Here is a 15,895-nt window from a genome sequence, read left to right as displayed (position 1 = left end):
AATTTTCCACAGTTTATTTTCCACACAGTCAAAGGCTTTGGCATAGTCAAAAGTCATAAGTGCTTACAAAGATTTAAAACACTATAATCCTCAATATTTCTAATATTTTAAATTACTGAGACAATTCAATAGTGAAGACTAGTTTTCAACAAATGATGCTGGGACAATTGCCTATATAACCACATGAAAAGAATGAAGTTGGGCCTCTACCTTATATCATATATAAAAATGACTCAAGATGGATCAAAGACCTGAGTGTAAGAAAGAAAACCATGAAAGTTATAGGAAAAACCACAGGTGTAAATCTTTATGTCCTTGGATTAGGCAATGGTTTCTTCTGACACCTTAAGCAAAAGCAACCAAAAAAAGACATATCAGACTTCATAGAAATTAAAAATTTTTGCCAAAGGACACCATCAAGAAAGTGAAAGACATCTCAGAGAATGGGAGAAAATATCTGCAAACCATACATTTAATATGGGTCCAGTATTCAGAACATATGAACAACACTTATAACTCAATAAAAGACAAATAACTCCATTAAAAAAATAGGCAAAGGATTTGAATAGAAATGTTTTTCATAGATATAAAATAGTTAATAAGCTCATGAAAAGACACCCAACATCATTAGCAACCAGTTCCGTTCAGTCACTCAGTTGTGTCCGACTCTTTGTGACCCATGAACCCCAGCACGCCAGGCCTCCCTGTCTATCACCAACTCCCGGCGTTAACCCAAACTCATGTCCATTGAGTTGGTGATGCCATCCAACCATCTCATCCTCTGTCATCCCCTTCTCCTCCTCCCCTCAATCTTTCCCAACATCAGGGTCTTTTCAAATGAGTCAGCTCTTCGCATCAGGTAGCCAAAGTATTGGAGTTTCAGCTTCAACATCAGTCCTTCCAATGAACACCAAGGACTGATCTCCTTTAGGATGGACTGGTTGGATCTCCTGGCAGTCCAAGGGGCTCTCAAGAGTCTTCTCCAGCACCACAGTTCAAAAGCATCAATTCTTTGGTGCTCAGCTTTCTTTATAGTCCAACTCTCACATCCATACATGACTACTGGAAAAACCATAGAGTTGACTAGACGGACCTTTGTTGGCAAAGTAACGTCTCTGCTTTTTAATATGCTGTCTAGGTTGGTCATGACTTTCCTTCCAAGGAATAAGCATCTTTTAATTTCATGGCTACAATCACCATCTGCAGTGATTTTGGAGCCCCCCAAAATAAAGCCACTGTTTCCTCATCACTTTGCCAAGAAGTGATGGGACTGGATGCCATGATCTTAGTTTTCTGAATGTTGAGCTTTAAGCCAACTTTTTCACTCTTTAGTTCTTATTCACTTTCTGCCATAAGGGTGGTGTCATCTGCATATCTGAGGTTATTGATATTTCTCCCAGCAATCTTGATTCCAGCTTGTGATTCTTCCAGCCCAGCGTTTCTCATGAAATACTCTGCATTTAAGATAAATAAGCAGGGTGACAATATACAGCCTTGACGTACTCCTTTTCCTATGTGGAACCAGTCTGTTGTTCAGTGTCCAGTTCTAACTGTTGCCTCCTGACCTGCATACAGGTTTCTCAAGAGGCAGGTCAGGTGGTCTGGTATTCCAATCTCTTTCAGAATTTTCCAGTTTATTGTTATCCACACAGTCAAAGGCTTTGACATAGTCAATCAAGCAGAAATAGATGTTTTTCTGGAACTCTCTTGCTTTTTCAATGATCCAGTGGATGTTGGCAATTTGATCTATGCCTTTTCTAAAACCAGCTTGAACATCTAGAAGTTCATGGTTCACGTATTGCTGACGCCTGAGTCGGAGAATTTTGAGCATTACTTTACTAGCGTGTGAGATAAGTGCAACTGTGCGGTAGTTTGAACATTCTTTGGCAACATTCTTTGGCACTGCCTTTCTTTGGGATTGGAATGAAAACTGACCTTTTCCAGTTCTGTGGCCACTGCTGAGTTTTCCAAATTTGCTGACATATTGAGCGCCACACTTTCACAGCATCACCTTTTAGGATTTGAAATAGCTCAACTGAAATTCTATCACCTCCACTAGCTTTGTTTGTAGTGATGCTTTCTTGACTTCGCATTCCAGGATGTCTGGCTCTAGGTGAGTGTTCACATCATCGTGATTATCCAGGTCGTGAAGACCTTTTTTGTACAGTTCTTTGTGTATTCTTGCCACCTCTTCTTAATATCTTCTGCTTCTGTTAGGTCCCTACCATTTCTGTCCTTTATCGAGCCCATCTTTGCATGAAATGTTCCCTTGGTATCTCTAACTTTCTTGAAGAGATCTCTAGTCTTTCCCATTCTATTGTTTTCCTCTATTTCTTTGCATTGATCATTGAGGAAGGCTTTCTTATCTCTCCTTGCTATTCTTTGGAACTCGGCATTCAAATGGGTGTATCTTTCCTTTTCTCCTTTGTTTTTCGCTTCTCTTCTTTTCACAGCTATTTGTAAGGCCTCCTCAGATATCCATTTTGCTTTTTCACATTTCTTTTTCTCGGGGATGGCCTTGATCCCTGTCTCCTGTACAATGTCACAAACCTCCATCCATAGTTCATCAGGCACTCTATCAGATCTAGTCCCTTATATCTATTTCTCACTTCCACTGTATAATCATAAGGGATTTGATTTAGGTCATACCTGAATGGTCTAGTGGTTTTCCAGAGAAATGCAAATAAAAACCATAATGAAATAGCATTTCAAACATATTAGAATAAACTTAATTTTAAAAAATGGGCAAGAACAGGTGTTGGCAAAGATGTGACAAAAATGGAACCCTGTACATTGCCAGTGGGATCATAAAAGCACTTGGCCATTTGGGAAAACAGTTTGTCAGCTCCTCAAATATTAAAGATAACACATGACGCAGCACACTTCGTTAAGTAGATATGTACCCAGGAGGAATTTAAATGTTGTCTGTTCAAATATTTGTAGACAAATGTTTAGTCATAATATACAAAGAGTGGAAACAAATGTTCCTCAACTGATAAATAAAATGTGGTATATCCAACAAGAGAGTATTATTCAGACAAGAAAAAGCATGAAGTGCTGATTCATGCTACAACAAATATATAGCTTAAAAACATTGTTAAGTGAAATAACCCAAATATACCAAACCACATATTGTATTACTCCATTTATATGAAATATCTAGAAGAGGCAAATTCATAGAAAGTAGAGAAGCAGTTGCCAGGCACACTAGAGCAAGGGAATGGAGAGTTATTACTTAAATGGAGTTTCTTTTGATGTGATGAAAATAGTGGTGATGATGTACAACCATGTGAATACTAAAATCAGGTAAATTTTATGGTAGATGAATAGAAAACAGAAAGAAAAAATTATTTATGCAAAACAGTGTACTAATATTAGTATTACATATTTTTCATTTCCCTAGAAATTTATACTCAACAGTAAGAGTTTTTAATGTTTTGAGAAAAAATTTTAAAGGTCTTAGGACAATTTCAAGTTTTCCCACTGATTATTAAGATCGGTGTACATGGTTTCACTATATATTCACTTTTACAGTCACAAAGTATATTGTGAATTGAATACTGTCTGTACAGTGACAGAAAAATCTCATCTGAAGCATCTTTTTAAAAAAATTTTTTTTAACTTTTTATTTTGTATTGGAGTATAGCCAATTAATAGTGTTGTGATAATTTGAGATGGATAGCAAAGGGACTCAGCCATGCATATACATGTATCCATTCTCACCCAAACTCCCCTCCCATCCAGGCTGCCACATAACATTGAGCAGAGTTCTCTATGTGCAACATCTTTTGAAGAAGTTTAAGAATAATGGGATTACCTACCTGTAACTCCTCTGCTGTGGAGACATCTAGTCCTGTTAGATCTTGGATTCTCATATTAATTCGCGACACCACAGGGTTTTCATAGCCAGACAGCCAGGCACTAAAAACATGAAGAAAATACTAGTTTTACTGATTAAGTTTCAATACATAAAGGCCATTTTAAAAGCCATAATATACAGCCATAATATTATGGCGTTATCTATAACCACTTAGTTGATTTGCTTCTTTGATATGGTTTTTACTGATGTTAAAGGGTGTTACATTCAACAGCTAGAGGTTGGAAAGGGAAAAAATTAATATCATTTATTACAGAGTTTTCATGAAAACAGGTGGGTTAATGTAAGAAGGCTATAAAGGACTATCTACACTGAGAATTTCTTGTTAATTTTGAAAAATATATATATACCAAATAAATATATACGTAAAACTGAAAACAACTGTCGCTTCTAGGTAAGGTATAGGAACTGGCCAGGGTGGAGGTTAGGGATTTTAGCTTGATTTATATAATGCTAATACTTTATAAGGAAAATAATTCATGTACTGATTGTATAAATGAAAAAGTTTTTAAAAGATACCCAGCACACACAGTAGGATGGCTATAATCAAAAAGATGGACAACAACAAGTGTTGGTGATGATGTGAAGTAATCAGAACCCTCATATATTACTGGTAGGAATGTAAACTAGTGCAGTACTCTGGAAAACACTTTGGCAGTTCCTCAAATTGTTAAACATAGAGTGACCTAGTAATTCCATGCCTCAGTATGTATATCCAAGAGAAATTAAAATGTGTGTTCATACCAAAACTTGTGCACAAATGTTCACAGTAGCATTGTTAATGGCAAAAAAGTGGAAATAATCCAAATGTCCATCAACTGATGGACAGATACATAAAATGTGATATATCCATAAGATGGATTATTGTGTCATGAAAAGGAAGTACTGATACATACCACAACATGGATGAACCTTGAAACCATTATGTTAAAGATAAATCAGACACAAAAGGTCACACATTGTGATTCTATTTACATGAAATGTCCAGGTAAATCTATAGACAGTAGATTAGTGGTTGCCAGGGGAAGGGGGAATTAAGGAATGGTTGCTAATGGGTACAGGATTTCCTTTTGGGTGGTGAAAATGTTCTGGAATTAGATAATGGTGATGACTGCACAGCTAAAAAGACTGAAAACCACTGAACTGTACACTTTAAAAGGATGAATTTTATGGTATGGAAACTATAGTTAAATAAAATGGTACTGCAAAATTCAACCCTCTCCTTTATGTAGGCTTTTTTCCTGTCTAACAGACTTTTTCTTTCTTCACTTCTCTCATCAAGCTATGGTCCATCATTTCTACAGCATCAGCAGTTTTTTTTAGTAGTGCCATGGCTGCAAGATCTTAGTTTCCCAAACAGGGACTGAACTCATGCCACCTGCAATGGAAGCGTGGCATCCATTGGACCACCAGGGAAGTCCTTCAACAGCATTCTTGATAAAAGCCTAAATTCAACTTTCTGGCAAAAAGACAATCCTGAATGAATTTCTTTTCTCCAAGCTTATACCTGTATTACCAAATTCTACTGGAGAAAATTGTGAAATAAGGCGCATACATTCCACTAAAAATTCACGAACGCTAACTCTAGGTGGGCCTTACCCTCTCCTTTATTCTGAACGCCAGCCTACCCATGACTTCCCCTTCACTCAGTGGACAACATATCTCCTACTTAGAAAACAAAACAGAAACCATACAATCTGTTCCTGATACACAGTTCATTCTAGTTCATTCCAGTTCCAAGAGGAGACTTCTCTCCATTATCTAAGGCCAATCCTTTGCCTTAGATTCTATTATCTCCTGCCATTCCAGGAATCATGAATCATTGATTAGCCCTTCTCTCTCTCACATAATCAACATCCATTCTCAGTAATTCCTCCCACAGCTTTTAACAGCGCTTAAGACTCTGCCATTAAACAAATAAGCAAAAATTTCAAATTCTTTTCCTCAATTCTTTCTCTCTCCAGCTACCAACTTCTTTCTCCTCCCTCTTCAGGTCAACCTTTTCACAGACTCCTCACTTCTCAAACCATTCCAATCTAGATTTAATCTCTATCACTCCATCGAAACTGCTCTTGCTAACATCACCCATAATCCTACTGTTATTAAATCTAACAAGATTTTCTGATTTTTCTCAGTTATTTGGGCTTTTAGTAAAGTTTCACAATGTTCATCCCTCTTGAAACTCATCTCCTCGCTCATGCATTCTCCAGGTATTCCTTGCTTACTAACTCTTTAGCCTGAAGACTCCTGTTATCAAGAACACCTTCACTTTTACCAGTTTAGCAAACTATCAGTCTAATCTTTCATTTTATGGTTTTAGAATTGTAAAAGCTTGTTATAGTCAACATTATAATATGCTTGTTTACTTAACAAGACTATAACAAATTGCTATAGTCAACAAATGGTTCTGGGACACAGGATAACCACGTGCAAAAGAAAGAAGATGAACCCCCTACCTCATTCACATTATAATTAAAAAAAAATTAACTCAGAAGGGATTAAAGATCTAAATATAAGAGCTAAAATTACAAAACTTTTTGGAAAAAAACACAATGTGTATCTCTGTGACCTCAGTCATTGTTTTAGCTATGCCCCCAAAAGTAGAAACAACAACAAACAGGACATCATCAAAATAAGCTATATTTCAAAAGACTTGAATTTCAGAACAGCATTATTTATAATAGCCAAAAAGTAGAAATAACCCAAATATCTATCAAAAGATAGATAAAATGTGGCATATCTATACAAAAGAATATTGCTCAACCATACCCTGAAAACATGCTAAGCAAAAGAAGCCAGACGCTAAAAGGTCACGTTTATGATTCCATTTACACAAAATATTCAGGATAGGCAAATCCATTAAAAACAGAAAGTAGATTAGTGGTTGCCCAGGGTTGGGGCAGGTAGGGGATTAAGGATTGGGTAGTTATGGCTGAGGAGTGTAAACCTTCCCTTTGGTGTAATGAAAATGTTCTAAAATTAATTGTGGTGATGGAGGCACAATTCTCTATACTAAAAACCACTGACATACACTTCAAATGGGTGAAATGTATGGTATATAGCTCAATAAAGCTGTTTTGGGGGGACACCAAGCAGCTTGCAGGATCTTAGTTCTCCAACCAGGGGCTGAACCCATGCCTCCTGGATTGGGAGCTCGAAGTCTTAACCACTGGACTGCAAGGCAAGTCCCTCAATAAAGCTATTTTTAAAAGAAATATTTATTATAAAAATTTTGAAGAGTATAAAAGTATATGAAGTCCCTTTCCTAGTCTCAAAACACTACTAACAAATAGATATATATCCTCTCAATAGCTTTTCCCTGTGTAAACAAACTTACTGAGAGAATTAAAAAAAAAAAAATCCACCCTTCAACCTTACACCTTAATATACACGTATACTTTTTTCTCCCTAAAAATACTTCTGACATATTTCCCAGTTAATACACATAATGCTACCTCATTTTTAAAAAAATTATTGTGGTAAAAAATATACAACATAAAATTAACCATTTTAACCACTTTTAAGAGTGCAACTCAGGGGTGTTAAATACATTCACAAAGTTGCACAAGCATCACCACTCTGTATTTCCAAACCTTTTTCTCCATCCCACACTGAAATTCTGTATACTCTGAAACAACAATTTGCCATTTCCTTCTCCTCCCAGTCCTGGGTAACCTCTAGTCCACTTTTTGTCTGTATGAATTTGCCTATTCTAGATACCTCCTATAAGTGGAATCATACCATATTTGTCCTTTTGTGCCTGGCTTATTTCACTTAATATAATATCCTCAAAGTTCATCCATGTAACAGCATGTATCAGAATTTCAATCCTTCTAAAGGCTGAATACAGTCCATAATTTGTTTATAGCACATTTTATTTATCCATTCATCCACTAATAGATGTTTGAATTGCCTCTACCTGTTGACTATCATGAATAAGGCTGTTATGAACATGGATGTACAAGTAATCGGTTTGAGACCTCTTTTCAATTTGGGGGATATATACCTAGAAGTGGCATTTCTAGATCATATCATAATCCCATGTTCGACTTTGTGAGGAACTGCCAGCCTGTTTTCCACAGCAACTATACCACTTTACGTTTCAATTTGTCACCTTTTTTTAATTACTGCTTTTTATTTTTAATATTAAAATTATCTTTAATTCCAAGATGACCACAAAGGTCTGTCAATAAAGCACTGGTTAAAAAAGGTTGTTCCTAATTTTTCTCTATTACAAACAATATTGTAACAAATTTCTGTATGCATTTTGCATACTTCTGTAAATATCTCTGTAGGATAATTTCCTAGATGTGGAAATACTACATGAGTTTTACATTTTGATAAATGATATCAAATTGCCCTCCAAAAATATTTGCGACTTATACTTCTATCAACTGTTTATGAGTGCCCATTTCATAAAATCCTTGACAGTATCAATCTTTTTAATCTTTGCCAATCTTAGAGGCAAAAATACTTTAATTGTTTAAATTTTTTAAAAGTTTTAATTTGCACTTCTTGCTATATCATAAACTATCTTAATAGAAGGCTTAGAAATTAAGCCTTAGATGATGGACAGTCACTGATAACCACAGCTTTAAAAGAAACTGCTATAGTCACTGGAGAGGAAAATGAGTTCTACCTACATAGGAGGTTATTTCACTTAATGTGACTTTTATATGAAACCTCTCCAAAATATAGTAAGATTCTCCTAAGCTGGAGAACACATTTAAAACATTTTATTCATCCCATCCTTAAAAGCATTGCTGCTAATCTGTCTTCAGGAACATTATTGTAGACTTATTGGACAGTTGAAATTAGCTGAGTTGTTTTAACACTACTAAAAATAACAAGACAGTGATACTGTAATATGTTAACTGTCTGTTCTTTAGGATCTAGAAGTCTTACTCCTACATTAAATGAAATAATCAGATATCAACATTCTTCTAGTACTCAGTGCTTTCACTGAGTTAGAATGTAAAATTATAGCATTTACTGTAACCTGCAAAAAATCATTTGAACATTCTTTATCTTTTGTACAATTATAATTGAAAATGTCAACTAAGTTATAAAGTGTTTTTTCCACAAAACATAGTTTAGCACTAGGAGAAAAACAGAACCCTTTTTATGTGTCCTTTTTCCATTAATAATTAGATAACCCAAAATATATTTCTTTTGGTCTTAATGACAGGAACCTGAGAGTTAAGTTGTACATGCATTAACATTAACATTTTTTTCATTTCTAATGAGTTTCTGCTATAAAAAAAAGTTCATTATCCTTTTACTATATACTTTAAAAAATATCACTGGAATGCTTTATTTAAGTAAGAAGAAACAGTCTCAAGTTACATGATTATATTTCTAATACTAAGGAATGCATGCTTAAAGTAAAAAAACACCACCACTTTGGAGGTTTTTAAGTGAAAGTCAGTCAGTCATGTCCAACTCTTTGCAACCCCAAGGACTGTACAGTTCGTGGAATTCTCCAGTCCAGAATACTGGAGTGGGTAGCCTTTCCCTTTTCCAGGGGATCTTCCCAACCCAGGGATCAAACCCAGGTCTCCTGCATTGCAGGCAGATTCTTCACCCGCTGAACCACAAAGGAAGATTAAGATTGTTACAAAACTGCCAAAAGAAAACATGATTAATGTAATCTGCATACCACTATGTGATTTTTATGCAAAGGCAAAATATAATTCAGGGCCCAAAGTGCCAGTTACAGAGGGCAAAACTTTCAATAACTCTTCCATAAGTGCTTCACAATTAACAAAGAAAGGCTAAACATCTAGAGCTGGAATTTATCCAGTCCCTTTGGTTCTCAGTGGGACAATTATACAATAACACTATAGATCCATCTGGATCTATCCATTTATCTCAATCTGAGAATGACTGTTATAGCCAATAGAAGAGGATGTTGTTGTTACAAGCTATGCCAATTTAAAAAAATTTGGTATCACTCAAAGCTATCTACACTGGCCTCTAAACTGTAAAAATATTAATACATTTTTACACTCCATTTGCTCCTTTTTAACATGGGGTATACTAAATCCTAAGCATAATAAAATATATTATAGGACATCTGTACTTCAAAGTAAAAAATGAAATCACTTCCAAGAAGTGATATTGATTCCATCAGAATTAAAGAAGCTTTTTCTACCACACTCAATAAACTGTTTATTTGCATATATTACTTTAACTGGACTTACAAACTCACATAACTGTCCTCTCAGAGTATACATCTGAATGTGTGTATGTGCGTATGTGTGCTCACTCAATTGTATCCAACTCTTTGTGACCCCACAGACTATAGCCTGCCAGGCTCCTCTGTCCATGAGATTTTCTAGGCAAGAATACTGAGTGGGTTACCATTTCCTTCTCCAGGGGATCTTCCCAACCCAGGGATTAAACCTGCGTTTCTTGTATCTCCTGCATTGACAAATGGATTCCTTTATCACTGTACCACCTATAACTGAATGTATCTCTTAAAAACTAAAATTCCATTACTCTGATTTAGCCAAACTATTAGCTTCTCCAGTAACAAGGTGAGGTGAAGTGGTGGTAAAGAATCTGCCTGCCAATGCAGGAGACACAGGTTCAATCCCTGAGTTGGGAAGATCCCCTGGAAGAGGAAATGGCAACCCATTCCAGTATTCTTGCCTGGAAAATTTCATGGAGAGAGGAGCCTGGCGGCTACAGTCCACGAGGTTGCAGAGTCAGACACAGCTGAGCACACACACACACAGTAAAATTTTAGGGTTTTTTTTTTTTTTAACACTGGAAAGACAAAAAATGATTTGCCAAAAGTTCACAGGTAGTCAATAAAGTAAATATTTTGTTTTTTAAACAGTAATGGATTTCTACACATACTCTGCCCAAAGAAAATTCTATTTGCTAGAAGATGAACATATTTTTTCTTCCACAGGTGGTGATGCAATCACTTAGAAATGTCTCAGAATACAGATATTTGAAATTCCCTTCTGACTCTTTCAAAATACAGATGTTCCCAGAGAAAAGGGGACCTCTTTAACTGATATCGGTACACAAACTTTTTCTGCTATTTTTGCATTGGAGATGCCTTCTTCAGAGGTATAAAATATGAAAGTGAAGTCACTCAGTCGTGTCCGACTCTTTGTGACCCCATGGACTGTAGCCTACCAGGCTCCTCAGTCCATGGGATTTTCCAGGCATGAATACCGGAGTGGGTTGCCATTTCCTTCTCCAGCAATAAAATATGAAGGAAACATAAAACACTCATTTATTTCACTTGTGAAATCTCCAAATTTCAGATTTACAGTGATGGGTAGAAAATGACTCAACAGAGATCAAATTTTCAAAATAGTAAAAACTTTTTATTTGTTAAAATATAAAATGTATTGGACATTTCAAGGAGCAAATTCCTTCCTTAACTGTTAAGACCTCTCACATTAAGATTTTATTTTTTAAAGGGCTGATGAAATTTTTTCCTTTAGAGTAAAAATGAAAACCACTGTGCTATGGAATTCTTTTTTTACTAGGTTGTTTTGAACACAAACACACACTCACACTGCATTCTTTGCCAAGTCTGTGTGAATTTACTGTGGTGTTATTCAGTCTTTCAATGTGTCTAATGTTACTAAGTATCTTCTACTGTTAAATATAATATAAAGTATGGCTGTGCCTTTCTCAAAAATCCAGAGCTATGAAATTATAGTATTTTCAAAAATAAGCTCAAAATGTTTAGAAATATTTAGCTCCAAAGAGAGAAAAAAAAGGTTTGGATCACCTTTCCAAAAGTAATTTGACTTTTGCTAAGAGTCCAGTGACTCTGTGGGCTGAATATTTTGTCAAAAAGTCCACTGTATATATAGAAAATTTCCAAAAATTACTTTGGAAACACTAAGTTCATAAAATTTTTTTTTAAATGCTTCCTAAAAACATCCAAATCTGGAGAATTTAGATACTTACTACCTTTATGACAGTTAAAAAAAAGGCTAAAACCATGTAATAATCTCTGATAAAATATATAATGGATTTAGTTATTTTTTTAAAAATAGATGAGTTCATTTTTTAGACACAAAAAGGTTCTATAAATGGAAAATTAGCTTACTTAACTTCAAATGAAGGTTAATTATTATACAATGTACAGAAGCATTACAATCATGGTTTAACATGTCTATCCAAATTATTTACTGCAAATCCTTACCTTGTATTAGTGTTAACAAACATCAAAATCACATTGCGGGAATGTGATTAGAGGTAAGGGGATAGCTACCGGTATAGGACAAACAGTTAGTATACCAGAATACGTGTGTGTGGATACTGAAGGTTAATACATAAAGAACATAAAGCTTTGCCTTAAAAAAGTAATTAAGAAAACAAATCAATGCGTTCTGTATAGTCTTTACAGCACTTCTGCTATGACTTACAGAGCAATGCTAGTTTTTGTTTGACTGCCTCCTAAATTAGTTGTTAAAATCTATGTACTCCTTTGCACAATTTTTAGCTGACAAATGAAATTTTTCATCCCAAGAGTTTCAAAAAATTTAATTCTGTCAAACTGAAAACAGTGGTAATTTCTGAAAAATGATTATTTTTTGATTTATCCAGTGAACTCTAAATATCATGATGATTTTATGCCCATCATCATCCACTTAAGAAAATACATGAATGAAGCATTTTTTAAATGCTTGAAAATTTTACATCAGTCTTCCCTTTTTTTCCTTGAACATGCATTTTCATTCCATTCCTATCTTAAAACAGTGGTTCTTAACAGGGGTAGGAGGTAGAATTCCCAGGGATGGTGGTGGAAATTTTGCCTACCAGGGGACATGTGACAATGTCTGAAGATATTTTTTATTGTCACAACTGGTGACAGACCGGTGCTGGCACTCAGCAGCCACTAGAGATGCTGCTAAATATCCTACAAGCCTCAGGTCAGTCAACAAACAACAATCATCTGATCCAAAATGTCAATAGTGCTAAGCCTGAGAAGCCCTCTCCAAGAGGGATATATTTTTATGATTTAAAGTCTTTTATTCATCACATTATACTTCTCCACAACAAAATATTTACATAAACTGATAAAAATATAAATTTCCTATAACATAAAGGCCTAACTGTTCAAAAAAAACAAAAACAAAAACATGTCTCCTAGAATGGGTTATTATAATGCTTTCAAACTGTGGTGCTGGAGAAGACTCTTGAGAGTCCCTTGGACAACAAGGAAGTCAAATCAGTCAATCCTAAAGGAAATCAACCCTGAATATTCATTGGAAGCTGAAGCTCCAACACTCTGGCCACCTAATGTGAAGAGACAACTCACCGGAAAAGACCCTGATGCTGGGAAAGATTTGAGGCCAAGAAGAAAAGGAGGCGGCAGAGGATGAGACGGTGAGATAGCATCACTGACTCAATGGATATGAATTTGAGCAAATTTTAGGAGATAGTGAAGAACAGGGAAGCCTGACATGCTGCAGTCCATGGGGTTCCAGAGAGTTGGACATGACTTAGTGACTAAACAATAGCAATCTAAAGAACATAATTAAACAATCATCAAATATAAAAAATGAAAATATATTAAAATATTCCTAAGGAGATGAAGCATATTTATTTTCAATTAAGTATTATATGTGAATAAATATTACTTGTTGCTACAATGAGACAGAATTCAGCTCAATGACACTTCTATTTTCATGAGAGCTGAGAAACTTTATTTATACAAATAAGTAAATGGAAAAAGAGTTCTGTTGAAATAACGTCATTTATTTTGTGAGCTTCTATTAAGTTATATATACTTACAAGTTACATAGCGACCTTTTATTAAAAATTATTTCAGTGACCTATCAGCCAATAACTTAGGCGATTCTCTTAAATATTGTTAAAAACAAAGAATTTGAAACCAACTGACTTACAGAGGACTTTTTAGGTAATCTTTCAAGGTGTCACTCTCACTACCTATAGCTACTGAGTCACCCTGAGATTTTTAAGCCCCTGCTTTACTACAAATTAAATTAGGCCTTGTTCTATGAAGAGTCTTTGGGAATGTCTGTTACTTTAACATGAGAACACAAATTCACTTACCAGGTAGGGTGTGGGCTATCTCAGCAGGCTTTTTAAAACCTAGCAAGTCACTTTGAAAAACCTCTATCAACTTCCCCATAACCATGTCCATCATGAAAAGTCATGCACAGTTATCAAACACCTATGCCTAATAGCCGAGGTCTTAGAAACGATAAGATGGGTTTTATGAAAACTAGACTCACAAGAAAGAAAATAGTCCAAATATGACTAAAATTCTTCCCATTACTCCCTTACCTCTTAGATACTCTGTACTGGGCTGTGGTCAATTTTCCAGTCTCAGGGTCATGTACTGTAGCTCGGCTCAGCTACAAAAAAAGAGAAAGGACAAGGGCTTACTCACGTAGCAGGCAATTTGGGGCTTTTGTTTTGTTTTGCCAAGCCACAGGTGATTGGAAGGGTTCAGATTGGTCTGGATGGTAGGCAATGGTTTCAAATCAGCAGAAACATTTAGAAAAGTGGCGATAAGAAAAGCCACTTCCAAATCAAGAAAAAAATGGGTTGACAGATTTTTGTTGCAGATTGTCCTTTCACTTTTTTTTTTTTTAAATCATTTGAAGCTGTATGTAAATGATTTATAGCACTGGGTTTCACAGGTTCTTTCTCAGATCTAGAAGTTTAATGTTCTTCAAATTATTTGAAAAAAGAGTAATTAGTAGTCTCTTTAAATTCATTTTTAAAAACCCTCACCAAGCTATAACTGTTGTTAAATCTCTCTAGTGAAGTAAAAGGCAACTAAACTCATAAGTAATAGCATTTGGAAGACTGAGATCTCAAGCATAACTCTGTTCTTTCCATTGCCAACATTTAAGTCAGCAAGTTTTTAAAAATAAAAACTCCAACAGGAGAAATACAAATTACTCCATAATGACAATGTTATTTTATAAGATGCATGAACAAATGCCAACACAATCATCATGAAGAATGATGTGAATTCACTGCAGCATATTTATGAATATGAGAGAACTACATAAACAAAGACTACTCCCAGATTAATCCAGGCTGCTGCCTTTTTTTTTTTTCCCCCCGTATTTGGCAAGAAAAAAGAAAAAGGAATAAGAAAACAAGTATTAGGCCAATTCCTGGACTGGCCTAACCTGATTTGATTCCTAACCTGAAGAAAGATGAAAAGCATATTAACTCCCTAAAAATAATAGACCAATTAAATATTAAAAACAGAACTTCTAGTTAAAGAGAAAGACCTGTGAAACACAAAGCAGTTTTTCCATGCTTAAAAATAGGCGGTGACTTGACTGGAGACTGAAAATGACCTACTTCCCTTAAATGAATAATTCCTGTAGGATGCACAAAACACTCATTAGAGGGCAAAATATGCAGCATACACATCTCTTACCTTTTGCTAATTCTGTAATGTACCGTCTCCAAGTCTCCTGTTATTGGGTTTGAAATGGTGGCTCGCCTCAGCTGTGAAGCCAACCATCAAAATAGGTGCATTACAAAACAAAAAAAAAATGAGTCACATTTATCCAATCAGTCAGAAATCTGGGATTTTTACACAAAGGAGGCTAAAAAGAGAAAATAACTCCATAGACTTCCAGTCACCTGTGTTGAGCCTTGAAAGCCAGTTGACTTTTAAATTTTTTATATTAAAAAAAAATTTTTTTTGCATGAATGGAGTGTACACAAAACAGACTGGGAATTAAATTTCTTTGAAAGGTTACAGGATGTGAAATAGGAAAAGAAATTTCTAAAATTTGAAGTTAATTTATAGTTACAAGAATCGTTATATGCATTCAATAACTCATTACAAACTTTTAGTTTTTTTCAGTGATGGAAATGCTTGCAAAGCTAATGTTCAAAATCAGTTTGAAGAGAAGATGGCAGAGTAGGTGGACAGGGAGTACATCTTTCTCCGTGGATAAATCAGGAGCACACCTTCAGACACAGAAGTGCATGCAGAATACCAGCTGAGGGTGAACAGGAGAACCCGACCAGAGGAAAAGA

General features: G+C 35.3%; 1 protein-coding gene across 3 annotated transcripts in view; it reads right to left on the bottom strand.

Moving 5' to 3' along the window:
* P4HA1 (prolyl 4-hydroxylase subunit alpha 1) overlaps positions 1-15,895 on the bottom strand; it is a 94,702-nt gene that overhangs the window by 15,978 nt on the left and 62,829 nt on the right. For 2 of the 3 annotated variants that reach the window (XM_052639611.1, XM_052639613.1), the window contains exons 9-10: positions 15,285-15,355; positions 3,822-3,921 (exon numbers count right to left, since the gene is read on the bottom strand). In XM_052639611.1, coding sequence (XP_052495571.1) covers positions 3,822-3,921; positions 15,285-15,355 — 171 coding nt within the window. Of the gene's footprint in view, positions 1-3,821; positions 3,922-14,167; positions 14,239-15,284; positions 15,356-15,895 lie in introns of all 3 variants that reach the window. The other variant, XM_052639612.1, reaches the window with a different exon arrangement.

This window comes from Budorcas taxicolor, chromosome 5 (assembly GCF_023091745.1).
Source record: "Budorcas taxicolor isolate Tak-1 chromosome 5, Takin1.1, whole genome shotgun sequence".
In the NCBI taxonomy this organism is placed as follows: domain Eukaryota; kingdom Metazoa; phylum Chordata; class Mammalia; order Artiodactyla; family Bovidae; genus Budorcas; species Budorcas taxicolor.
This window is presented reverse-complemented; position numbering and strand designations above follow the sequence as displayed.